Source organism: Argentina silus (assembly GCF_951799395.1).
Source record: "Argentina silus genome assembly, chromosome: 8".
Taxonomy (NCBI): domain Eukaryota; kingdom Metazoa; phylum Chordata; class Actinopteri; order Argentiniformes; family Argentinidae; genus Argentina; species Argentina silus.
In genome coordinates this window covers 14,449,230-14,475,042 of record NC_139662.1, presented here as the reverse complement: position 1 = coordinate 14,475,042, position 25,813 = coordinate 14,449,230, and the positions used below count along the sequence as shown (strand labels likewise).

Genomic DNA, 25,813 nt, shown 5'->3' with positions numbered 1-25,813 from the left:
AGCAGGTGTGTTAGTGTTAAGCTAGAACAAGAGCCTGTATATCTTGTGCTGTCTGCGTTCACCTAGGCGCGTAGACCTGTCCCGTTGGTTTGACGCTATATCCGTGGTGCTGCAATGTCTGTCTGATGCGTCTGTGTGGTTTTACGACTAAACCATAGAGGATAAATTGGTCGTAGAGACACGAACATAGTTTCCCTCAGTGCTGTAAATTGTCCTCAAATTCAATTTGAACTGTCGCGTGGAGCTGCCCACATCAAGTATGTATGAGTTTTGGATGCGCATGGAATGTTTGATGATAGGGAGTGATTCAGAGGATAATATTACTACTACTACTAATATTATTGAATAATAATAGGCTACTATTTATTATAATAATAATAATAATAATAATAATAATAATAATAATAATACCTTTATTTGTATAGCGCTTTTCTAAATATGGTTACAAAAGGGATGATCAGAGAAGGGGTATTGTCAGTTGTCTGCGTCTTAGTTTGCTCATATACACAATAACAGCACTATGCAATACAATTGTAAATATAGATATTTTGCCAATCATTAATATATATGGACAGCTGATGTTCTGCCATGTAGGCCTATTGTAACTTTTGGGCCATTTCACACTTGAACGCTTGTGAGATAAATGTTTCATTCAACACCCACCTGTTGATCCGTAGGCTAATGGAGTCCGTTGAAAATATAATCTGTAGGTCAGTCCATAATCCCATATACATTTGTCTCATCAGTTGACAGCATCTGATTTCAGCATTTGACAGTGTATCAAAGATGGATGGCCCTATAGCATTGCGATTTACAGCCTACTAAAAGTTTAATGAATACATCACTCGCTGAGATCATTCCGCCTAATTGATATTCCCCATTGCCAGCCCTGGCACTCCCATCTCTCTGTGTTTGTCGAGAAATCTCCCTCCGCCGCATCCAGAGCCGACCGAGCTGTACCCGAGTTATCAGCGACTTGCAGTCTTGCACTGGCGGGAGGCTGCTGCACCATCTCACCACTTCAATCACATCCGCGACCTGCGCGTTTGTTTCAAACCGGGGTCTATATAGCCTACAAACACGTCACCTGGATTCTATTTTCTAAAACTCACAACACCTAATGTGAGAGAGACAGAGGCAAGAAAATACTGGAATCTCAGAGCAGAGATGGGAGCGTTCGGGGTGATATTTGGGACTTTACATTATATGGGACTCTACATCCAACTTAGTGCTTCGACCAGACAAGGTGGACACGCGGAGGTAGAGAACCACATCACCGGGAACGGTAGGTCTCTACCCTTGATTCTACGGTTCAGTACTGAGAATACGAGTAAGCGAAATGCGGAAAGGGAAGAATTTGACAGAAAGCAATCAAACAACGTATGTTGCGGGCATACGGGAGGGAGATGCTGGGTGGAGACCTTTGTATTTACTGACAACTGATGCGAAGGTGTTTTTCTTAGAAAGGTAGCACCTGCGTGAGATCGAGGGCTTTATGAATTGTTCTATTGGCATTTTGATATCTTTGATAAATAACGACATTTTAAATTTGATTTGGCCTAACTATGCAACAAATCTTTGTTTGATACAGTACTGTATTTGCATATTCACAATCATGTGTCATTTCAGGACAATAGTGAATCATTTTGTTATATTGACAGAATTGCGTTTATAGATTTACCTCAAATTAATGCACCAACTCTACATTTCCACATGCAATCTAGTGTAGTCAAGAATTTCATGAACATTTAAGACAATTGCTTTATCCAGAAATTGGCCTATTTATTCAAACTGCAATGGTCATCATCATCAAGTGACTACTATTTACTTGTGCATATTTCAATGTGAATAATACCGAGAATATATTTATGTCAACTACTTCTCAAAAGTATTCCTGTACTTTTCTCATCTGCACTGCTGTTGATATTGGCTAAACTGAGGGTTTACTGAGGGGTTAAAACATCACTGCTGGAGACTCATCCCCAGCCCTAACCCTAGCCCTAGCCCTTGCCCTTACACTAGCCCTAACCCTAACCCTAACCCTGGCCCTAGCCCTTGCCCTTACACTAGCCCTAACCCAGCCTCTCTGATGCACCAACACTGGCTTCCTGGTCCCTGCTCGCTTCAGCCTGAGCCTGGTTCCTTCCCTCTCCTTCCAGCCGTTATTTTACATTTAGTTGCATCATGCAGCCCAGCATCATGTGTTGTCTGACTCCATCACCACTTGGTGTGGAGATCACAGAGATGCCAGGCTGTCAGATGTGTGGGCACTGGGTTGGCATGGAGGGGGTGGGTGGGGGTTGACTGGCACTGGGTTGGAATGGAGGGGGTTGGTGGGTGGGAGGGTGGGGGGGTTGACTGGCACTGGGTTGGCATGGAGGGGGGGTGGGGGGGTTGACTGGCACTGGGTTGGAATGACGGATGTAGGTAGACTGGCATGGTGGTGGGGGGGGGGGTAGACTGGCTGTATGGTTGGCATAGAGGGTGTGTGTGTGTGTGTGTGTGTGTGGCCTGGCAGTATAGTTGGCATGGAGGGTGTGTATGTGTGGACTGGCAGTATCGTTGGCATGGAGGTGTAGACAGACAAACAAATGGACTAGAGAGAGGATGATTGCTCGGCTGCCACAGAGGCTAAGTGCTTCCATGCCCTTGAGGAAAAGACTGATGCCCCATCTGGAACAGAGTGATCCTTTCTTCCTCCCTCTCCTCTCTTCTGCCGTCTCCTCCCTCTCCTCCCTCTCTTCCTCCATCTACTCCATCTCTTCCCTCTCTTCCTCTGTCTCCTCCTCTCCTCCCTCTCTTCCTCCGTCTACTCCGTCTCCTCCCTGTATTCCTCTGTCTCGTCCTTCCTCTCCTCTCTTCCTCAGTTTCCTCCTCCTTCTCTTCCTCTCTCTCCTTGTCTCCTCCTCCCTCTCTTCCTCTGCCAACACCACTAGAACACAACTCTTGCTGGTATAACTATAGGACATTAATGTGTAATGCGTGTTGTCCAAGTATAGAGTGTCTGTGTGATGTAATGTTTGATCCATCTGTACTGTAAATGCATGGTGTTGGTAGTGTTGAGAGTGTATGATCACACAGGGGAGGCTGGTGGAGGTTGAAATCAGAGGACGGGCTCATTGTAATTCTACCTCCACCAGCCTCCCATGTGTGATACAGAATGTTATGTTGGGTTGTGCAGTGGAGAGGTGTAAGATGCAGTGTGTGCGTGCGTGCGTGCGTGCGTCTGTGTGTAGTGTAGAGCGTTATGATGCAGTGTGTCTTAGCAGTGAGATCTCTCTGATGACACATTAACCTGTAATCTGAGACAGAGCAGAGAACTGCCTCGCCAAGGCTAGAGGGAGTCACAACACAAACGTCTTCCTCCAATATTTAACATTACCTTACAGTATAGGAAAGTGTGTGACCCTCATTACCAGCTATCAGGGCGAGGGGGAGAGGGAGAGGGAGAGAGAGGGAGAAAGAGGGGGAATGGAGTACGGAGTATGAGAATGACTGGCCAGTTTTCTCAGGGCTCTGTGAACATTCTGCAAAGCATGTCCATGGGGTGGAATTACTGCCAATTACTGAGAGTGTGTGTGTGTGTGTGTGTGTGTGTGTGTGTGTGTGAGTGTGAGTGTTAAACTGTGGGTGAGGACCAGACACATTAGGATGTGTAGACAAGGAGTGGACAAAGTGGTATGGAAAAGACAATCCAAATAATGAAAGAAGTTTGAACAAGCCGTTTGTAATTCATTAAAAGATTTTCTGCAGAATACTGCAGTCTGCTTTGCCCACTGATTTGCTTGTTGCTTTTCAATTAACGTCTCATTTGAGCCAGGAATATCCGTCCGGGGGATTATCCAGCCAATCAATGAAATTAATCAATCAATTAAGTGCTAAGGAGCAGCTATAGCAACCTGAAACTGAAACGGCAATGAGACGCCGAGAGCCTGCCCGTAGAAAAGGAAAGTATTATATCAACCGTTATTAGGTTTTAACTGTCTAATTAAATAAATGAAATGACATTAAGGTAATAATGTCTCACATTTCCTGTTTAACAGGAACAGCCATCGATTGTCACCTCCTGCACTGTCTCTGCTCTCTACCCGTATGCCCTCCTGCCCTTTTGCCCTCTCTCTGCCCGTGCCGGTGCCCTTCTGTCCTCTCCTGCTCTTTGCTCTCTACTCTCCTCTCTGTCTTCTCCCTGCCCTCCTCTCCTCATGTCTTCTCCCTGCCCTCCTCCTCATGTCTTCCCCCTGTCCTCATGTCTTCCCCCTGCCCTCCTGTCCTCACGCCTTCCCCCTGTCCTCATGTCTTCCCCCTGTCCTCATGTCCTCATGTCTTCCCCCTGCCCTCCTGTCCTCATGTCTTCCTCCTGTCCTCATGTCTTCCCCCTGCCCTCCTGTCCTCACGCCTTCCCCCTGTCCTCATGTCTTCCCCCTGTCCTCATGTCTTCCTCCTGCCCTCCTGTCCTCATGTCTTCCTCCTGTCCTCATGTCTTCCCCCTGTCCTCATGTCTTCCCCCTGCCCTCCTCTCCTCATGTCTTCCCCCTGCCCTCCTGTCCTCATGTCTTCCCCCTGCCCTCCTGTCCTCATGTCTTCCCCCTGCCCTCCTGCCCTCCTGTCCTCTCCCTGCCCGTGTGCCTGTGTGCCGTGGCCTCCTAACTCCAGCCGCAGCCCCAGCAGTTTGTGTTGACTATTCATTAAGCCCGGGCTCACGCTGTGAAGAACAGGCTGGCAGCTTGGGCGCTCGCTGGCTCTCAGCTGTCTAGTCTGGCCTTGGCAGCCCTGCCAGCGACTCTCTAAGTCAGCGAGGGGACGTAGGGACAGATGCCCCTCTGGTGGAACTGGGATTGGGGTTGTAACCTAAGCGTGTAGCCTGAGAAGAGGCTAGCTAGGCTGGGTGTGTCGCCCGAGAAGTGGATAGCTAGGCAGGGTGTGTCGCCCGAGAAGAGGCTAACTAGACTAGTCTTTTATTATTATTATTATTATTATTATTTAATTTCTAAATGATTGAGACAGGGAGCCAGACGATAGGGAAGACAGGGCAGACTGCAGGAACTTGGTATTGAACCCAGGGATAATGGCATGTGTGCTTAATGTTGGGTGTGTTACCGCTAAGCCACAACATTAGCACAAGCTGGGCATGTTACCCCTGAGGTTACTGGCACAGGCTCGGTCCAGTCTACCCTGGAGAGAAGTTTGCTAGGCTAGGATGTAGTCCGGGTCCAGTCATTTGATCAGCTTTAGCTAGTCTTACGTTGCATGCATTATATTCCCTATGTAGGGAGGCTGGTGGAGGTAGAAATCGGAAGACGGGCTCATTGTAATGCATTTAATGGAATGAGGAATGGTATCAAGCATGTGTGTTTCATACCAGTCCTCATTCCATTCCATGCATTACAATAAGCCCGTCCTCCGATTTCTGCCTCCACCAGACTCCTCTGGTAGGGATGTTTTTTTAGAACTACCTTTCTAAAGGAAATCCATCTTACCCAAATACTCCAAGGTAGACAGCATCTTCACTGAAAGCGTAGGAAGCTCTGTTTCAGGTGTCCTGATATAGCCTATCTCTCTCGTTCTCTCCCTCTCCTTTCCCCCTCTCACCATCTCTCTGTGTCTCTCCCTTTGTCCTCCTTTCCCTCTCTCTCCAAAGCTCACTTCAAAAGGAGCACATCATAAACTGTAGGGTTAGCCAGCAGTCATGCAGTGTGTTTTCTCTCAGCTCTGAAAGCTCTAGTTTGTGTGTGTATGTGTGTGTGTGTATTCAGGTCTCTAGTGTAGCCTAAGCGCCTCAGCTCTGAGTGAACAGATCTTTACTCTCCGCATCCCCCTTTTGAAGTCTCTGGCCAGAAGACAGCATCTCTCCTCAGCCGTAATCAGAACAGACAGATACTTTTGGGATCTGGTTGCAAAAGAGTGGCCATGCTTATCTTGAATTAGACACACACCCACGCACGTATGCACTCACTCACTCACATTCACACACGCACGCACGCAGGCACACATGCAAACGCACACACACACACACACACACACACACACACACACACACACACACACACACACACACACACCAGCACAGTACCCAAGTGTCTAATGTGAGAGTGCTTATCTTCTATTATACACATTACTGTATCAGAGACCTCCTGGGGAAGACTGGGCAGGACTATCTGTTGGCAGTCACTCAGGAGAGGAGGAGGAGGAGGAGGAGAAGAAGAAGAAGAAGAAGAGTAGGAGGAGGAGGAGGGGGGGGAATTGTGTTGATTCTCTGTACTGTAAGACCAGAGATTTGCGTCTTCAAATCGCTCCTCCCTCAACACCACCAGTGCCTCCAGCCAAGACTGCAGCAGCTTGAGATTATTTCTGCAGAACAATTGCCTCTGTGTTTCCAGAGATAAGGCACACTTATGTTTTGTTTCTTGTTTTTAACTTGTACACAAGTATCTAAAAAAAGGGTCGATTCTGTGCGTTTCAGAGCGTTTTACGGGATTTTATGGCTTATACAATCTAGTGTCAAGTTTTCAAGTTTATTAGTGCATTTTCGCCAAGGTCTCAACACACTATACATCATATAAAAACCAAAACACATTAACAAAACACATAACATAAATAAAAGCACAATAATCTCGACATGGGGAATGGGGAAATCTAACTTGGGAAGCAACTTCCTTCCTGTCAGTCTCAGGTTGGCTGTCGTCAGTGCACAGAAGGTGAGAGGGAGAAGGATGGATGGAGGGAGATGCGCTCCACACTGAGTGGGTTGTTTCGCCATGGCAACTGCCTGGCTGTGCCCACTCACAGTGACTAACATTCTGTGACATCACTGTCATCTGTGAAATCAGTGTCAGATCGTTGGTGAGCCCAATCACACACAATCTCTCTTTCGTTATCAGTAGACAACATTCACTCGTTCAAGAACAACAAACCTGCTTTCTTAGTCATGTAATTATCTTTTTGACACTAAGGTAGATTCCTTTGATGATTTTTGTGAACTTGACACATTGACTTAAACAAGTAAAATGGTAAACAAGTAAAACGTGTCATAGCTGTTACCCTATCAGGGAACGGCTTCGAACGCCTCTCAGCCAATCACAATTCTTGTTCTGATCAACCTGTTGTAAAGAACCAGCAAATCAACATTACAATGTGTATGTGGGCCCAGATCCCTGATGAATTTGATTCAGTATTGCTCAGTTTCATACTGTGAAGAATAATATCATCTAAAAAAGCAGCAGAAACAGGCCACCGTGTTGACACCCGGCACATCACAGCCCTGTGTCTAATTAGCCGGCGAGCCCCCGGCTATCTCTCCTTCAACAGGGCTGTCCGTTCTGCCTGACAGCCTCCCTCTGCAGTGACCGGCTCTAATCACGCTGTTACTGCTGGTGTCATGGAGGTGCTGTTCTATGAACAGTCTCTGTAGCTCCCTGCTCGGTGGAGGTGCTTTTTTTAGGAACAGTCTCTGTAGCTCCCTGCTCAGTGGAGGTGCTTTTTTTAGGAACAGTCTCTGTAGCTCCCTGCTCGGTGGAGATGCTGTGCTCAGTGGGAGGAGAGAGATCTGGGAGAGACACACAGCAGCACTGCTCAGTCATCGAGAGGAGAGGAGAGGAGGGGGGGGGGGGGGGTTGAGGAGGGGGAGTGTGTGTGTGTTGGGGGGGAGGGGGTTGGTGTGTGTGTGTGTGTGTGTGTGTGTGTGTGTGTGTGTGTGTGTGTGTGTGTGTGTATCTGTTCAATTATTCATTTTCATATGAAATCGAAATGAAATCATTTATTTATGCCTACTGTATGTCAGAATAGTTAATGGCAGAAAGGTTGAGATAAATTGCAGGTCATTTAGTAGAAAAGGCAATGTGACAAACCAGCATTCGAAATACATTGAATTCATACATCAGCCTCCCTGTGTTGCTGCTATGTTATTCATAGCATCATTTGTATCAGAACAATGGTTTTCTAGCAGCTGGCAGTGATACAGATCTCTAGTCTTTTATACAGACACACTCCTCCCTCCACGTATTTGATACCATTACTTATTCTGTTCCATGCATTGCAATGAGCCCGTCCTCCCGATTTCTACCTCCGCCAGCCTCCCCTGCCTCCCTTTAATTGCCTTCAAACATCTTTTGAGGTCAGACATGGTATTTCAAAAGTGCTGCTGTGCTGGCTAGCGGACAGGACACACACACGCACACACACACACACACACACACACACACAGACGTCATGTAAAAGGGCAGGATGGTGAATGACATTTTTCTTTTGGTTTTGTATCGCTTGACTGCACACACACACCTCCTGCAGTTGAATGCTTCAGTCGGCCCTAGATATCCTCTCATTAGGGTCTCTCTCTCTCTCCCTCCCTCCGTATCTCTCTCCCACTCCCTCTCTCTCTCTTTCTCCCCCTATCCTTCTCCCCCTCTCTCCCACCTCCTCTCTCTCTCTCTCTCTCGTTACCACCGCTATTATAGAGGTTTGCTTGAATACGGATTACATTGAAACGATGTGTTGACTAAACTGTATATCCTACAAACACTGTTAATGATGTGGCGCATCAGACCTTGTTAGCACACACACACCATACACACTGTGCTGTTATTAGAGGAGTGTTTTAGCCAAGGATGCTGTTTTAATGACATGTTCGTTGGAACATATTGCATCCAGCTGTTGTTAATGATACAGTCGTTAGAGCTTGTTATCACACACAACAATGCAACACGTTGCCTTGAGGGTAATGGTCTGCAGTTGTCATGCTGCTCTGGTGATGGGTTAGTCATTTTAAACATATCACACCGTTAAAGCATATCACACCGTTAAGACATCAAGCTATGTACTATGTATGTCTTGTATGTGTAGTATGTAACTTTGACCTGCTATAGTATTTCTAACAGGGGAGGCTGGTGGAAGTAGAAATCTGGAGACGGGCTCATTGCAATTTAAATTTCTTATGATTTCTGCCTCCACCAGCCGCCCCTGAGTGAACGGGTGACTCTTAATGGGGGTTTTTTTTCATTGACATGATGCACAAAGTAGATTCCTTTCAGGCTCACATGATCGTCTGTCAGTTCTGTTTGTGTTGATTTATGTCAAATGTAATTTGTAATAAACATTTGGTAATAAAACCTCATCTTGATGAAATGATGTTAAAGACCATTCCTCATTCCATTCCATGCATTACAATGAGCCGACGTCCTCCAATGTCTACCTCTGCCAGCCTCCGCGGGTGGGTGTACGAGAGTGTGGCTATTGAAACAGAAGCTCTGTGTCTGCCTTAACCATCCTGGACACCTGCTCCAAGCCGGCCGGGAGCTCTGACAGGTGCAAAGCTGTGCTGCTGTGTCCGTGTGTCAGGGTGTCAAAGGGAAAGTTCACCCTCATCCACAGCCTGTCAGCCTGGAGAACACCCTGACCTCCGATGATGATCTCAGATGGATGAAGTGGAGCATAGAGGAGAGGGGTTGGAGGTGTGTGTGTGTGTGTGTGTGTGTGTGTGTGTGTGAGTGAATGTGGGAATTTCTGTACCATAGGTTTGCCTGGTACAGTGAAAGTAAGTGAAAGTAGTTTATTTATAGGACCATGTGCAATTAAAAACATAAATTTCAGACAGTGATATATGATGTTTGCACCATAGTGAGCTATACAAAGCTAATTTACATCTGCAGACCCTAACAAGACATAACTAAATGCATAAACAAAGCTGAATACACATGTACATAACTCATACAGTAGCATAGTAGGATATGACAAATTAAAACAAATGCAGGAAACAAACTACAACAAATGATACAGTAAATACCGTGCGGTGGTGCAGTGACACAAGGCATTACAGCGTTTACCACATTCACATTTATTCAGATTATAGTGTTGTTGCAGTGGCAGGGGAGGCTGGTGGAGGTAGAAATCGGAGGACGGGCTATTGCAATGCATGGAATGGAATGAGGAATGGTATCATGGAATGTGTTTGACACCATTCCTCCACCGTTCCATACGTGTTTGACACCATTCCTCATTCCTTTCCATGCATTACAATGAGCCCGTCCTCTGATTTCTACCTCCACCAGCCTCTACTGTGGTGTACTCATGTGTTGGTAGCTAGTAGCGAACACCTGTTAGCACCCTGCTGTGCTGTGATAGCATGTGCCATCATGTCTGTTAGCCAGGCCCGTGTTAGCATCGGAAGACAACGGCTTAGGGAGAGACAGACAGAATACATGCTGCCAGAGATGCTCATCCAACATTTGGCTGCAAATGAATTCCAATTTCATCAGGACGTTCAAATCAAAGTGTCACTTTTGATTAGCGGCTTAAAAGATGAGCCCGGGCTTGTGTTGAATATGCCACTCCTCCTTGGGGGTGTCTCGGGATCGTTCCGCAGACAGTTGACGTGTCGCGGCCTATTAGATGTGACACGTTTCATCGATATTATTCTTTTTAATACGCCACGTCAACGTCATGGCTGTTCACTTCCCTTCAGCCCTGCTGTCAGAGGCGTCACTGATGAGACAGCCGGTGAGGCGGACTCTTAGAGTAGGGCAGCGTTTTTGGACGCAAACAATGACAGTTAGCCTGTCGAAGAATTCTCAGGGGGTGTTTTATCTGAAATGTTTTTCAAGTGGGACTGCTCTCAGTTCTGTCTTTGCCTTTGTCTTTTTATCCTTATACTTAAATTTATCCTGCGTGTGAGGTATGGTAATTTGAAGTGGATAGATGGTTGAAGTGGATAACTCTCACTTTCGACTACTTTTTGCTTATTTCTCAGATAAAACTAGAATGTCACAACAAGCCTCTCTTTGTCTACACCAGCATATCAACTCTCCCTTCCTCCCTCCCACCCTCCATCTCTCCCTCCCCCTCTTCCTCCCTCCCTCTCTACCCACAGTGGGCGAGCTTGCTCCCCGTCTGACTACGTTCATTCCAGATGAGCCCTGAACACGGGCGGGTAAGCAGCATCATTCATCAAAGTCAACACGCATGGAGCGAGGGAAGAAAAGGAGAGGAGGCCTGTTGTGTTGAATCCCCCCGACTGCATGTTCCCCAAAACAGCCCAGTTTACCTCTTATTCTCCGTGTCAGGTTGTCCCATGAGAAGCTACTTGGGAATGTCTGATGAGCAGGAGGTAGATTGAGGTGGAGGTGTGCTTCAGCACTGCCAGGCAGCCACACTTTCAGTTCCTTTTTTCACAGTGTGTGTGTGTGTGTGTCTGTGTGTGCGTTAGTTCTGTGTGTTCGTGTGTCTCCTCGCTAGCGATGTGGCTAGGGCTGTAGCTTTATCTGAGGCCCAGGCTGGGAATGGAGATGAGGGCTGGGGTGGGCTTTGGGTGGGGCTGGAACTTGGGCTGGAGCTAAAACTGGGGCTAGATTTGGGGTTGTGGCTAGGGCCGATGTGTAGGCTGGGCTGGAGCTTGATACTGGGGCTAGATGTACGTAGAGATGGGGCTGGGTGTATTGAAGCTGGAGCTGGGCCTGGGGGAATGGGACTGGCATTGCAGCTGTGACCAGTTTCCTCCACTGCTGCTGAGGCTGGAGGATTGGAGGGCTCTGATATCTCCTGATATCTCTTGAAATCTCCTGAAATCTATCATGATATCTCCTATCTCTCCTAATATCTCCTATCTCTCCTGAAATCTCCTGAAATCTCTCATGATATCTCCTATCTCTCCTAATATCTCCTGATATATCTCTCTGATATCTCCTGATATATCTCTCTGATATCTCCTGAAATCTCTCATGATATCTCCTGATATATCTCCTGATATCTCTCCTACATTTTAGAGCGTAGTGTGTGTATATCTCCTCTACTGCTGCAGAGCACCCAGAGAGAAGGCTGGCAGAGAGGAGATTTAAACAGGAGGAGGAGGAGATAATCTCTTTCTTTGTTGTCTATATTTTTCTCTCTTTTTTATACTCCCTCTACTGATCTTTCCTGCAACTTTCACATCCCAGGTTATTGCTGTCAGAATTAATATGTTCTGTCAACATTACCAGGTCGAATTAAGGAGACCTGATGGATTAAAAATCTCAGGGTTCGTACAAGGAAGTCAGTTGATTTCTACCCTGTGGGGCTGGTGTGTATTGGATGGATGTTTTTCCTTGTATACATTTTGAATGCTTGTTTACTCCAGAAGGAGCCTCTGGGGTGCTGCTCTCTGCAGTTCTGATGTGATTATTGATCCGAACTGAGAGATTTGCCTCCAAATCCATGGATTGTTGTGGGGAGGCTGTTTAATTGCTATCTGCCATGACGGATGTTACACAGCAGACGGCAGAACCGTAGGGACCATCGAAACACACGCTGCATACTGTACTGTACGTTAATGAATGTAAACGGCCCCATAGGCTGTGCATGTTTCAAACTATTGGATGTTGCTTATTTTAATGTGGCACAGCGTGATGAGGCTCAGTGTGTGTGTGTGTGTGTGTGTGTGTGTGTGTGTGTGCGTGTGCATAGAGTTTCAGTGTATTTTTTATGGTCTCAACTTAACAAGAACACAGTTGCCGCTGGTGGAGGCATAAATCGGAGTACAGGCTCATTGTAATGCATGGAACTGAATGAGGAATGGTATCAAACACACCATTCAGGCCATTCCTGATTGTGATAAACAGATGTATTGTATTTTTACCAGCTTATAGACTTGGCATTTGTACTTGGAACCCCCATCAGCCATCCATCATTGTTTTAATAAGCAGTTAGAGCTTCATGCTGGTTATAGTAATTGGCCCTGACACAGACACCTGTTTTATAGGAGCCTGTAGAAACACAGTACACATCTTTCTCATTGTGGAGTTATTTTTAGGATCGACATTGACTTCAGCTTTAGTTATGAGAATAGACAGACCGTGTAGTGTTTCTGTTTTATAAAGTTGAACAGCTCTTTTCCCCCAAAAGTTTACATTTTCAATCTCTTTCAATATGCTAGAAAAGGGTTAATCTAGTTACTCTGGTTTCAATTGTTTCCATATTTCTTACCCTGTACTGTACAACAGAGGAGCCTGGTGGAGGTAGAAATCGGAAGACATTTTCCCTGTATAGTTGTTTCTGAGTGGGCCATATCATCACCCAGCACGCTCTGACCCAGAGATGACCGCCTGGATAGTCAACGGATGTTTTGCTGTGTCTTCACTCAGCTTTCAGGTGTCTTTGAAACATGAATACTGCTATTGACAGAGTGATGGTTAAGTGAGCCTTGTTAAGTGAGCCTTGGTAATTATTCCTCTGGAGTGGCGCTAGCTGGCCTGTCTGTGATAAGTGTCTGTGATGTCTGTGATCAGAGAGAGAGAGAGAGGAAGGAGAGGGGGAGGTAGAGAGAGGGGGTTTTGAGATGAGTGAGAGGGTTCTTAGAGGGTTCTTTGAAGAGACATAAGGGAGTGTGGGAGAGGGAGAGGGAGGGAGAGCTCTCGGAAAGAGAGGAAGAGAGAGGCCTCTGAGATGAGGCTTTGTCTGTCTGCAGTCTGCAGGGGCACAACAGAGGTTAATGAATCCATTACAGGCCAGCCTCCATCTAGAGAGGAGAGGCCAGCCTTCATCTAGAGAGGAGAGGCCAGCCTCCATCTAGAGAGGAGAGGCCAGCCTCCATCTAGAGAGGAGAGGCCAGCCTCTGTCTAGCCGCCATCCCTCCTCTCATCTTCACAGGTCTCCATGGGGTTGAGCGTGGTTTTTGTTAAGAGTGTAGAGATGATCTGCACAAATATTTCTTGTTACTACTAAGCAGTGGAGCAGCCTCCCCTGTTTTCTTGTTACTAGTAAGATGTGTAGCATTGTAGGCCTACTGGTTTGGTGTGTGTTCTATAGAAGGGGTACGGGTTTTAGTAGAGTTTGTGGTGTGGTGTGTGTTCTATAGAAGGGGTACTGGTTTTAGTAGTTTGTGGTGTGGTGTGGTGTGTGTTCTATAGAAGGGGTACGGGTTTTAGTAGAGTTTGTGGTGTGGTGTGGTGTGTGTTCTATAGAAGGGGTACTGGTTTTAGTAGTTTGTGGTGTGGTGTGGTGTGTGTTCTATAGAAGGGGTACGGGTTTTAGTAGAGTTTGTGGTGTGGTGTGGTGTGTGTTCTATAGAAGGGGTACTGATTTTAGTAGTTTGTGGTGTGGTGTGTGTTCTATAGAAGGGGTACTGGCTTTAGTAGAGTTTGTGGTGTGGTGGGTTCTATAGAAGGGGTACTGGTTTTAGTAGAGTTTGTGGTATGGTGTGGTGTGTTCTATAGAAGGGGTACTGGTTTTAGTAGAGTTTGTGGTGTGGTGTGTGTTCTATAGAAGGGGTACTGGCTTTAGTAGAGTTTGTGGTATGGTGTGGTGTGTGTTCTATAGAAGGGGTACTGGTTTTAGTAGAGTTTGTGGTATGGTGTGGTGTGGTGTGTGTTCTCTAGAGGGGATATCTAGTATTGGAAGGCCACTGGATGTGGTGGTGCATGAATCTTATCAAGATGTCCTCTCTTTCTTGAAATGTCACTGCTCCACTATCTCTGTTTCTTCTTAGTTCCTCCTTTATAAGCCCTTCCTTTCTGCTTCTCTTTTAAGCAGTCTTTTCTCTTCTCTCTTTCTCTTCTCTCCCTCTCCACTGACACCCTCTTCACCCCCGGTGTGCCTCTACACCCCCCCCCCCCCCCTCCCCTCTTTCTCTTTCTCTTTCCTCTTTCTGTGATCTCTTTGTCATCCCACACACCTCTTGTCTTCCCTCTCTCCATTCTCTCCCTCTCTCGCTCTTCCCTGTGTGCACCCACTCCCTATTTCCTGAGTGTCATGTACAATCCCTGGCTATCAGCCTCCAGATCAGATGAGATGTGAGCTTCATTAGAACTGTAATGTATAATACAGACACAGTGTGTGTGTGTGTGTGTGTGTGTGTGTGTGTGTGTGTGTGTGTGTGTGTGTGTGTGTGTGTGTGTGTGCGTGCGTGTGCGGGATGCAGACACATTATGAGGGGGAAGATGATGGTGTACAGTATGATTCATACATCAATAGAGCCCACACACAGTCGACACGCTGTGCGATAAGACACAATATCCTCCTGCTTCCTCGCTATAGCTGCTAACACAGACTCTTTCCATTTGTCTCTTTAGGTTGCTCCCATACCTGTGTAGTAATGCTGTAATTACCTCTGTATCATTGGAGGCTGATGGAGGCAGAAATCGGAGGACGGGCTCATTATAATGCATGGACCGGAATGAGGAATGGTGTGAAGCATGGACTGGAAAGAGGAATGAAACCGTTCCTCATTCCATTATATGCCTTACAATAAGCCCGTCCTCTGATTTCTGCTTCCCCCAGCCTCCCCTGCTCTGTATGAGCCTATTGTCACATAGAGAATCTGGTAATGGGTTTAATCTAGGCCCTGGAAACTGAATGGTAATAGGTTTAATCTAGGTCCTGGAAACGGCTTGTAAAATGCTTCTCACTCTGAGTCTGAGGTTTAAAAGAGGAACTCGGTGTGTGTGTGTACGTGTGTGTATGTGTGTGTATATGTGTGTATCACAGGTTTCCTATGAGACAGCTGAGAGAGCTACAGCAGACTGCGTGTGTGCGTGTGTGTGTGTGTGTGTGTGTGTGTGTGTGTGTGTGTGGAGCTCCAGCAGACTGCTCATTGGGTGTCGGGGGAATAGATGACATGCAGAGAGACAGAGGGGAGACAGGAGCCGTGCACCTCAGGGAGAGACACCAGACAGACTTCTGAAGCAGGAACGTCTGGAGAGGGAATACACCCCCAAACACACGCGCATTGACATCTCGACACACACACACACACACACACACACACCTATCTCTCTATAGTGTGGGCTGCAGTGTGTGATACCATTCCATGCATTACAATGAGCCTGTTCTCCAATTTCACCAGCTCCACTACCACCTCCCCTGGTTCAAACCCCTGTCTCCTGTGCTTCATAAGGCGGGTAGCCCCCTGAGCTAAAGCCATGGCATTGGGGAACAAACACTACTCATCATGTACAGTTTGCATGGTTCACCGAACCACCTCCTTAAATCCAGGGGAGGCTGGTGGAGGTAGAAATCAGAGGACGAGCCCATTGTAATGCATGAAAGAGAATGAGGAATGGCATCAAACACACATGTTGAGATCATGTGTTTGATACCATTCCTCACTCCATTCCATGCACTACAACGAGCCCATCCTCCGACTTCTACCTCCACCAGCCTCCCCTGCCATGTTCAGTCACCGAACCACCTCCTTTGCACTGACACTACCAGCATCTCACAGACGGAGGGTTGAGGTAAAGATAGATTAAGACAACACTATTCACGCCACCTCCACATAGCTTTGATCTCGGTGTAATGAACCAGCTCCACATTTCAAAGGATGACAACAATGACAGCACACGTCCCAGGCGGTCCCCAGCTACACTCCTCTATCTCTCACAAATTCCCTTTATCCTTCTCCTCTCTTTCTTCTCCCTTTCTCTCTCCGTTTTGGCTGGGCTTTCATAGATCTTGTCTTTGTCAGTGCCGAGACTTAGCGGTGTTGATTGTAGATTGTCTGAGTGAGTGCGTTATCACACAATCGTTTTATTTCGGTAGATAATGATCACGTCAGGCAGTACAGATCCAACTTACACGTCCTCCGAGGTCTCTCATTAAGAGGATCAGATAAGGTGCTTATGATCACACTGTTTGTCTCGGAGTTAGCATTGTCTCCAAGTTATTGTAGTCGTTAAGTATTTTATAGAGAAATTAAATGAGAGGAGAGGAGAAATGTACAGACTTTCATTGTCAAGAGAGTCCCCGGTAATTTCCCCATGAAATCTATGAAGTATTTTCACATAGATTAGTTCCATAGTGTCGTGATTCACATTAAACTGAAAACAATCATAGAGCTTATCCATTTAATGACAGTTGAGATCACTGCTTTAGATTTTATCGACAAGATAAGACTGTAGGCTTTCCACCAAGTCTGCTTTGAGATATATTTCAAATTCAGGCTACAGGATTCATCACTGCACATTGTACAATCTGGTCGGATGGTCTTCACTTGCTGTGCGTCGGATGCAGCACTGGTATATTTGAATGTATAAGGATATTCTAAGCAGGTTACCCACATACATAAGCTCTAACACCTACAATCTTAGATCTAATAATTGGCTACGCTGAAAGGTGGCACCTGTGCGGACTGAGGCTGGAAAAAGGAGTCTATTTTATTACGGCCCTTGGTCTTAGAATGACCTGCAGGCCAGACTTAATCTAGACTCCCTCATCTCCCTAACCAGTTTTAAACAAAAGCTAACAGAAGTCTTTACCACAGACTGCTCCTGCTACAATGCATAACAATTTGTCATGTCTTGATCCCTACTTGTCTGCATGTGTTACACAGTATTTGTGTATATACAACCTTTTCCGTTGATACATGGATAGTGGCTTCTACTGTGGATTATATTGTATCATATTGTATGTATTGTATTGTATATTATTGTCATGTAATCGACATGTAACTTTGCTGCATTCTTGGCCAGGTCTCCCTTGTAAAAGAGATTTTATCTCAATGGGTTTTTTTATCCTGGTTAAATAAAGGTTAAATAAAAAAAAAAAAAAATGTAATGTCAATTCGATGCCAAGTGTGTTTCGAGTCTTTCAAATAAAAGAGCACAAAGAGATTCTGATCAGTTTACAAGGAGGATATAAGGGGGCTTGTAGCGTTTGTCTCATGGGACATTCTACTACATATGTCCCAGGGGAGGCTGGCGGAGGTAGAAATTGGAGGACATGCTCATTGTAATGCATGGAATGGAATAAGGAATGGTATCAAAGAAGTGTGTTGATAACCATGTGTATTTCATACCATTCCTTATTCCGTTTCATGCATTACAGTGAGCCCGTCCTCCGATTTCTACCTCCCCTGGTGGAAAGCCTTTGGGGTAGTTTGTCAGACTGGCTCTGTTGCCATCCCAACAAAGACACCCACTCTCTACCTGTGGCACAGTAGATTTCCCAGGATGCACTGTGTGGGAACGTGTGAACTGCTCACACTGTGTCTCTGTCGTCATGGGGACAGGATTAGTGGGGAATTAAAAGTATGTTTAAGGGAGCGTTTAAGAGGATTAGGGGTCGCTTAATAGGCGTATGGTCTGGGATCTGTGGGTTCTGTTAATAAGCCAGTGGAGGCTGGTGGAGGTAAAAATCGGAGGACGGGCTCATTATAATGCATGGAATGGAATGTCACGTGTTTGATACCATTCCTCAATCCTTTTTCATACATTACAATGAGTCGGTCCTCCGATTTCTGCCTCCACCAGCCTCCCCTGTAGTAGGCATATGTGCTGGGATGATGAGGAGATGATGTCTCTGCCTTGCTGCGGAGAGCAGAGAGGTTAGTTTACGGCTGCGTGGGATTCCTGATCTGTGTCGTATTGTACATGGAGAGATGCCAGCAGAGCTTCCCACATCCTCAATCTCTTCCCCCCCCCCCCTCTCTCTCTCTCTCTCCCTCCCTCTCTCTCTCCCTCCCTTCCTCTTTCTCTCTCTCTCCCTCCCTCCCTCTCTCTCTCTCTCTCTCTCTCTCTCTCCCTCCTTTCCTCCCTCCCTCTTTCTCTCTCTCTATCCCTCCTTTCCTCCCCTCCACTCTCCCCCTCTCCCTTTCTCCCTCCATCTCTCTCTCCACCCACACTACCAGATGTCTTGGACACAGCCCAGCTCAACTTACAGTACCAGTGCAGGACGGCATACAACAGGATGTATTGGAGGTGATGTTTCTGCAGGAGAGAGAGAGTCCTCTGCCTCTGTAGTGTATGATTGAGGCCTGCGGCGAGGCAGCAAGTGTCAGGGAAGGGGTTTCTTCACAAGGGCGGAGTGATGGAGAGAAAGAGAGAGAATGAGAGGGGCAGGGAGAGGGGCAGGGAGAGAGAGGGGCGGGGAGGAAGGGAGGGAGAGAGAAAGAGAGAGAGAGAGAGAGAGAGAGGCTGGCAAAGTAGAGGCTGGCAGAACTGCAGCTAATGGAAGGTCCACTGCCTCAGGACCTGACAAACAGCGCAGAATTGAAAAATATATATTATATTTCTTTATGGTGTGGTAAATCCTGAGGAGATGAAGGTAAGTATTAAACAGCCTGTTACATAATGTCTAGATTCTATTATTTTGAATTGTTTTGAAAATGACTGTTAGTGTTGATTCTCCATACAGCAACTACTCCGATTCTTCTACCTCCACCAGCCTCCCCAGGTGTAGCCCGACCTCCCACGTGATCTTCGCTCATCTCTCAATGTTCTCATTCAAAGTCATCTGAAGTACACACTCTTCTTCTCCCCCTCCAGCGGTCTTCACGGAGATTCCCCACGACATGACGGCCCAGAGCGGTCAGGACGTAGAGATGGCCTGCTCCTTCCGCGGGGCTGGGACACCCTCCTATTCGCTGGAGATCCAGTGGTGGTACATCAGGAACCACAGGGATTGGACGGAGAAGCAGCCCTGGGCGACCAATCAGGTAGGGCTGCTCAGAGAGAGAGAGTAGTGTGTGATGCAGAGTGTAAACGCAAACACACACACACATACACACAATGCACGCGCACACACACACACACATACACACATATGAACGTATATATGCACATACACACACAAACGCACACACGCACACATACATACACACACACACACAGAAGGTACCAGTTTGCTCTGGTTTTGAATGTAGCAATCCCTAGAAAACCTAGAAACTGATGAAGGCCAGCTGCCAGAGGAGAGCAGCAGGTAACCACCCACACATTTATACACTCTCACTGCAGCAGAAACAGCAGCAGAGGACTCCCTAGAGAGAGAGAGAGAGAGAGAGAGAGAGAGAGAGAGAGAGAGAGAGAGAGAGAGAGAGAGAGAGAGAGAGAGAGAGATGTGTGCGAGTTTGGTGTGTGTGTGTGTGTGTGAGCGTATGTACGTGTGTGTGTGTGTGGATATGTGCGTGAATATGTGCATGTATGCGTGTGAGCATATGTGTGTGTGTGTGTGTGTATGAGAATATGTACCTGAATAGGTGTGCGCGTGTGTGTATGTGTGTGCATGCATGTGCGCATTCTGTATGTGTGTGTGTGTGTGTGTGTGTGTGTGTGTGTGTGTGTGTGTGTGTGTGTGTAGAGGTAAGCAGGCAGATGCAGCAGCCCGTCAGGAGGGAATAGACCTGTGCTGGGTGAAGCAGATTCTTCCAGAAGTTTCCGTGACTCCCTGCTGTTCCGTCAGACATGTTTTAATTGGAAAGGAAGGAATGTAAAGAAACTTCTGCTCACCTCAGGTTTATTATTCATGAACAGAACAGACCCCGGAGGCTAACCCCTCAGACAGGGGAGGCTGGCGGAGGTAGACATCAGAGGACGGGCTCATTGTAATGCATGGAATGGAATGAGGAATGGTATCAAACACACTCCAGCCTCCCCTGCTTGTTACCTGTGGCCTACAGTTCTCTTCTGTAGTAAACCTGAGTAATACACAGACTCTCAGAGAGAAAGGGAACCAAAAAGGGTTCTTAGGTTGTTCCTGTGGGAGGTCCCTTTGAAGAAATGTTCTTTCTAAGAGTGTACAACAGTGTTTGATACCATTCTTCATTCCATTCCATGCATTACAATGAGCCCGTCCTCCGATTTCTACCTCCACCAGCCTCCCCTGGAGTACAGTACGTGAGGTGTGCTTGATCAAGCTTTGAGCGGCAGTGAGAAAATGTACAGTAGATTGACAGAGAAAGTAACTTTTCAGTGCGTCTCATTGTTTAAACTCTCTCTCTCCTGCAGGTGGTTGACGAGATGTCAAAGGATGCGACCAAGATCAGTGTGAGTATCGATCGACCTTCACACGTTCCATTGAAATCGATTGAAATCTCTTCCTATTGAAAGTGAATTATTTTGCTGTCTACTTTCGCATGTGTCCTGCCTGAAATCAAGCGCCCAATTGAGGCCTCATAAAAATGTAGACTCTGGGATATGACGTCAATGGTAAAAGAGATGATTTCAAAACAGGGATGATCAAGAGACGAGAGGAGACGATCAGCTCCACAGGCGCACGTATCGCCACGGAACGCAGGCGCCAGTGTCTAACCGTCTCAAAGGAATGTTTCCAAATATCTTGTAGAATCAATGGCACGAAGAATTGAGGCTGTTTTGAGAGCAAAGGGAGGCCCTACCCAGTATTAGTGTAGTGTTCTTAATAAAGTGTCCGGTGAGTGTATGTGTGAGCATATGTGCGTGTGTGTAAGTGTGTGTATGTGTGAGCAGATGTGTGTGTGTGCGTGTGTGTCCACCCTCGCCTCCCGCTGTGTTCTCCTCCTCCCTCTCTGGATCATCTCCCCATAGTCTGGCTGCTGCTGACTAGCTGGAATGATCCCAGCAGCTGTGGTATGGAGCCTGCAGAGCTATCTGGGTAACTGACAGGGCCTCTCTCTCTCTTTCTCTCCTCTGCCTCTCTCTCTCTCTCTCTCTTTCTACTCTATCTCCCTCTCCTCCACCTCTCTCTCTCTCTTTCTCATTCTCTCCCCCCACCCTCTTTCTCTCCCTCTCTCTCTCCCCCCTCTCTCTTTCTCATTCTCTCCCCACTTCTCTCTCTCTTTTACTCTCTCCCCCCTCTCTCTTTTCTCTCTCTCTCCCTCTCTTATGATATAAAATGAACAATAACAGTAACATAACAGAAGCAATTTTAACGGTGGTAACAATAACAACTCCTACTAGTGAGGTTAGGCTACTAATTCTGTTTCGGCTTGTCGTTCTGCAGGCTGTCCTTAAGGTTGTGGCAGCAAGCCCCTTATTTGGATGCCAATTTGGAGCAGTGTGATTTATTTTTTTTCCCCCCCAATACGAATTGGATTGTTTGTTTGTGTGTCAAATTCATTGTAATGCTGTGTAATTTGGGGAAATAATGTTGCTCTTATGTCTGTATATGTGTGTTCTGCAGCATAGGAGGAAGTGTAGCTTTGTGTCTACCTCTTTCTGGGGGCAGAGCGAACACAGCCTGTCTTCCCTGGGCGGCCAAGTCTGCCTGGGGCAGCCTGTTTCCACTGCCAAGCTGTGCTCACTGAGTCTGTACATACAGTAGTTAATGTCTTCCTCGGTGTCTTGTCAGTCACGGTGGTCAGGTAGTCTGCCACTCTCTCTCTCTTCCTCTCTCCTCTCTCTCTCTCTCTCTCTCCCCCCCTCTTTCTCTCTGTATCTCTCTCTCCCCCCCCCCCTCTCTCTCTAACTGTTATGATTAGTCCTGTGAATACTAAACCATGCCCTATGTACTTAAATCTGGTCTATCAATTGCTCTCAGCTGTCACAAAAAATGCGACTCACAATGGCTGAATGTGGTAGAATGATGCTCGCTGTGAGCTTATAGAAGAGACTGAGGTGACAACAAAGACCCAGTCAGACCCAGACACACACACACACACACACACACACACACACACACACACACACACAGACCAACCTTCACCTGTGTAGGAGAGAACTGTATTTATAACCTTGTGACTCACAGCAAATTACACCACTCAGTATGTGATCACTTTGTGCTCTGAAAAACAATGGAGAGTGAATGATCTTCAAATGAATCTCCAGCAGCAAAAAATGAGAAACCGGCTCTCTCTAGCACATTATTGGTCTGACTGTGTGTGTGTGTGTGTGTGTGTGTGTGTGTGTGTGTGAGAGTGTGTGTGCGTGTTGATGAGTGTGTGTGTGTGTGCCTCCTCACATCCCTGCTCAATCTGTTTCCTTGCCAGACGGCTTTATTGACGTGCTGCTCCTGGCGGGGCCCTATGGGGGAGGAGGGGGAGTAGGGGGGAGGAGGGAGGGGGGAGAAGGGTAGCTGCTCTGTAAGTGTTGCACTGTGGCGCATCTGCAGCGACACAGCCAGCATCTCATTACGACTCGGGCTGCTGCCAGCCTCAGACAGACACACAGACAGACAGCCTGCCAGCCAGCCTCACCATAGACACACACATACACACACACGCACACACACACACACACACACACACACACACACAGGGCTGCCAGCCCCATCCAGACAGACAGGCAGACAGGCTGGCGCAGATACAGACGGTGCTGGGACAGAGGGGGTGTTGCTGTGTGATGCACAAGGACGTTTATTGTTTCTTCCAAGCTTAATGAACAACACAAGACAGACCCTGAGGAGGAGGAGGAGGGGGGGGCTCATCAGTGGATGGAGAGGCGGACAAGTTGATTGAGAGAGAGAGAGAGCAAAAGGTTTGGAAGGAGTTGATGGGGGCTGTGAAGTCATGCCTCTAATGTATCGCTTGACGGTTGGAGGTAGACCAAAGAAACAGCATGTTGTTCCCTAGAGATGCACATTCTGATACTGAGCGCCGGTATCGGGCCAAGATTGGCCTAAAATGCTGGATCGGGAATCTGAAATAGGGAATGCTATTTACCGATCCAATGCCATGACGCAAGCTGTCGTGAAAACTGTCGGCAAACACGTGCGTGGTCGACTAACACGAGTACGGTGACAATAACAACCGTGTGGAATGACTTCACGCTTCAGACGGACACCAGTAAAACTGCTTGTTGCAACATTTACACGGCAGGTGTTTTGGAGAGGTGTTATCGGATTTGTACTTGGTATCAGCCGATACTCAAAGTTCGGAATCAGAATCAGTATCGGCAATGAAAAAGTGTTATCGGTGCATCCCTACCTGTTACAGATAATAGACCTATGACACAACCTCTTGTTCACCTCTTTCACAGGTAGTGAAGGTCGCCGGGAGCAACATCTCCCACAAGCTCCGCCTCTCCAGCGTGAAGCCGTCTGACGAGGGGACGTACGAATGCCGTGTCATCGACTTCAGCGACGTCACCGCCCGCCACCACCGGGTCAGGGCCTACCTCCAGGTGGTGCCAGCAGGCGACCACCAAGACGGCCAGGAGCTACGCCACCATGGGAACAACTTCCAGCCCCATCAGGACACCTCCCGGGTGGGGGGCAGTGGTGGGGGGCACAGCCACCAGTCGGAGCACGCCAACACCAATGCCAAGCATTCGCCAGTCCCCCAGCGCAGCCACCATACAGCAGAGCCAGGCAGGGAGCTGAGGAAGAGGTTGGCGGAGAACAACGACAGCCCGACCGACTGCACCGACAGCTGTGTGTTGTAGAGATGACCTTTGACCTTTGACCTCTAACCTATGACCTTGGATCCATTCTACCCAATCAGGGCTAAGCTTCACCCCACTAACCTGTCCTCCGATTTTATGGCTCCCCAGTGTTATGCCCATGTCCCAGCCCAGTCACACCAAATGTGCTCAGATTCTCTCCCAGTCACATGCCTCTGGCTCAGCTCAGTCCAACTGTATAAACCAGACTCCAACCCTAACCCTAGTCCCACTCCTTTAACTCTGCCCAAACTCATCCCATTATAAAGGCCTCAACTCTACTCCCAGCCCATATCTTCCCTTTGCCACAAGCCTCTACAGCAGGGGGGCTGGTGGAGGCAGAAAATTGGAGAAAGGGCACATTGTAATGCATGGAATGGAATGAGGAATGGTATCAAACATGTTCCATTCCATGCATTACAATTAGCCCGTCCTCCAATTTCTACCTTCACCAGCCTCCCCTGTTCTACATACTAATCGAAACACTGTACATAACTGTATAAAATGGAAAAGGTTAATGCATGTTCATAATGTTTTCTTAGAATGTTTTTCACTCATCCATGAGGAAGAAAAAGCTGAACACTTTCCTTGTTGCTTTGTTAATTATTTTGGGGTTTTGGATATCCGACACAGTAATCATAAATTCTTATGTTGTATTTGATTTATTTTGACAAAGTAAGATGTACAATGTTAATTTTCACTGAACAGTTGCGTTTTAGCTGTCTCTCTATTGCTTTACAAAGGTTAACCCAGAAGCAGAAAACTTCCTAAAAACTGTTTCTGTCTGTCGGAATCCTTTCTTATTCCTGTATACTCTCCAATGATCAAGAGCTAAAACTATTTCATAAGCTATAGCAACCTATTTCTGGTGGGTTGTGTTCTATGAGAGGCTAGTGGAGGTAGAAATTGGAGGACGGGCTCATTGTAATGCATGGAACAGAATGAGGAATGGTATCAAACACGCATGATTTCTACCTCCACCAGCCTCCCTTGGTGTTCCCTATGGACTGACAGTGGCTGTTTGAAAGACATAGACAAGGTTGTTCCTCGTTCAAAACTTTGCTTTGATGTTTTGTAAGAGATCACTGTAAAAATGTTGTACATTTTAGAATTTCTTCTAGAATGTCGGTCTCACACTAAATGTATGCCTTTAACAAATCAAATAAATTGTATATATATACCTATATAATTGATCTATACATTATTGCCTTTTCACCGTGATCTGTATTTTCATAATGAAGTAGCCTAGGCTACTCGGTCAAGCTACACAGTGCCTTCGGAAAGTATTCAGACCCCATCACTTTTTCCACATTTTGTTGTGTTATACACTCAATTTAAAATGGATTAAATTAAAATAATTTGCCATCAGTCCAAACACAATACCCCAGAATGAAATGGAAATACAGAAATACCTCATATACATAAGTATTCAGACCCTTTGCTATGACTATTAGCTAAAATGCTAAAATGTCATCAACAAATGCTCAATAAGATGAATTGAGTCTGTCTTAATGCAAGGATAATAGTTAATGTAATTTTGGAATTAATATCTTTGTTTTTATAAGGTCTCTGATTTGCATAAGAATCAATTACACACTGTGTGGATCAGGTTGTCATTACAAACTGAGCAAAAGGAGAGGAACAAAACTGCTCAGGAATGCGACCCTGAGGCCTGAGGAGACTTACAAAAATCTACAAAGTTGAATGGAGGAGAGGAAAAAGCACAGTCGATGGGACACCATCATCTCAGTCACTCTATAAAATTGGCCTGTAACCAAGTGGCCAAA

The 25,813-nt window shown here is 46.6% G+C and overlaps 1 protein-coding gene across 1 annotated transcript; it reads left to right on the top strand.

The window, feature by feature from the left end:
• Nucleotides 1–1,167: 1,167 nt before the first annotated feature.
• On the top strand, nucleotides 1,168–24,029 carry vstm2la (V-set and transmembrane domain containing 2 like a; the record flags this gene model as incomplete). Its single annotated transcript, XM_083675773.1, has 4 exons — nucleotides 1,168–1,285; nucleotides 19,221–19,390; nucleotides 20,679–20,717; nucleotides 23,625–24,029. 4 exons carry the CDS (start codon nucleotides 1,168–1,170, stop codon nucleotides 24,027–24,029), a joined length of 732 nt encoding a protein of 243 aa, XP_083531899.1.
• Between the last annotated feature and the right edge of the window lie 1,784 nt (nucleotides 24,030–25,813).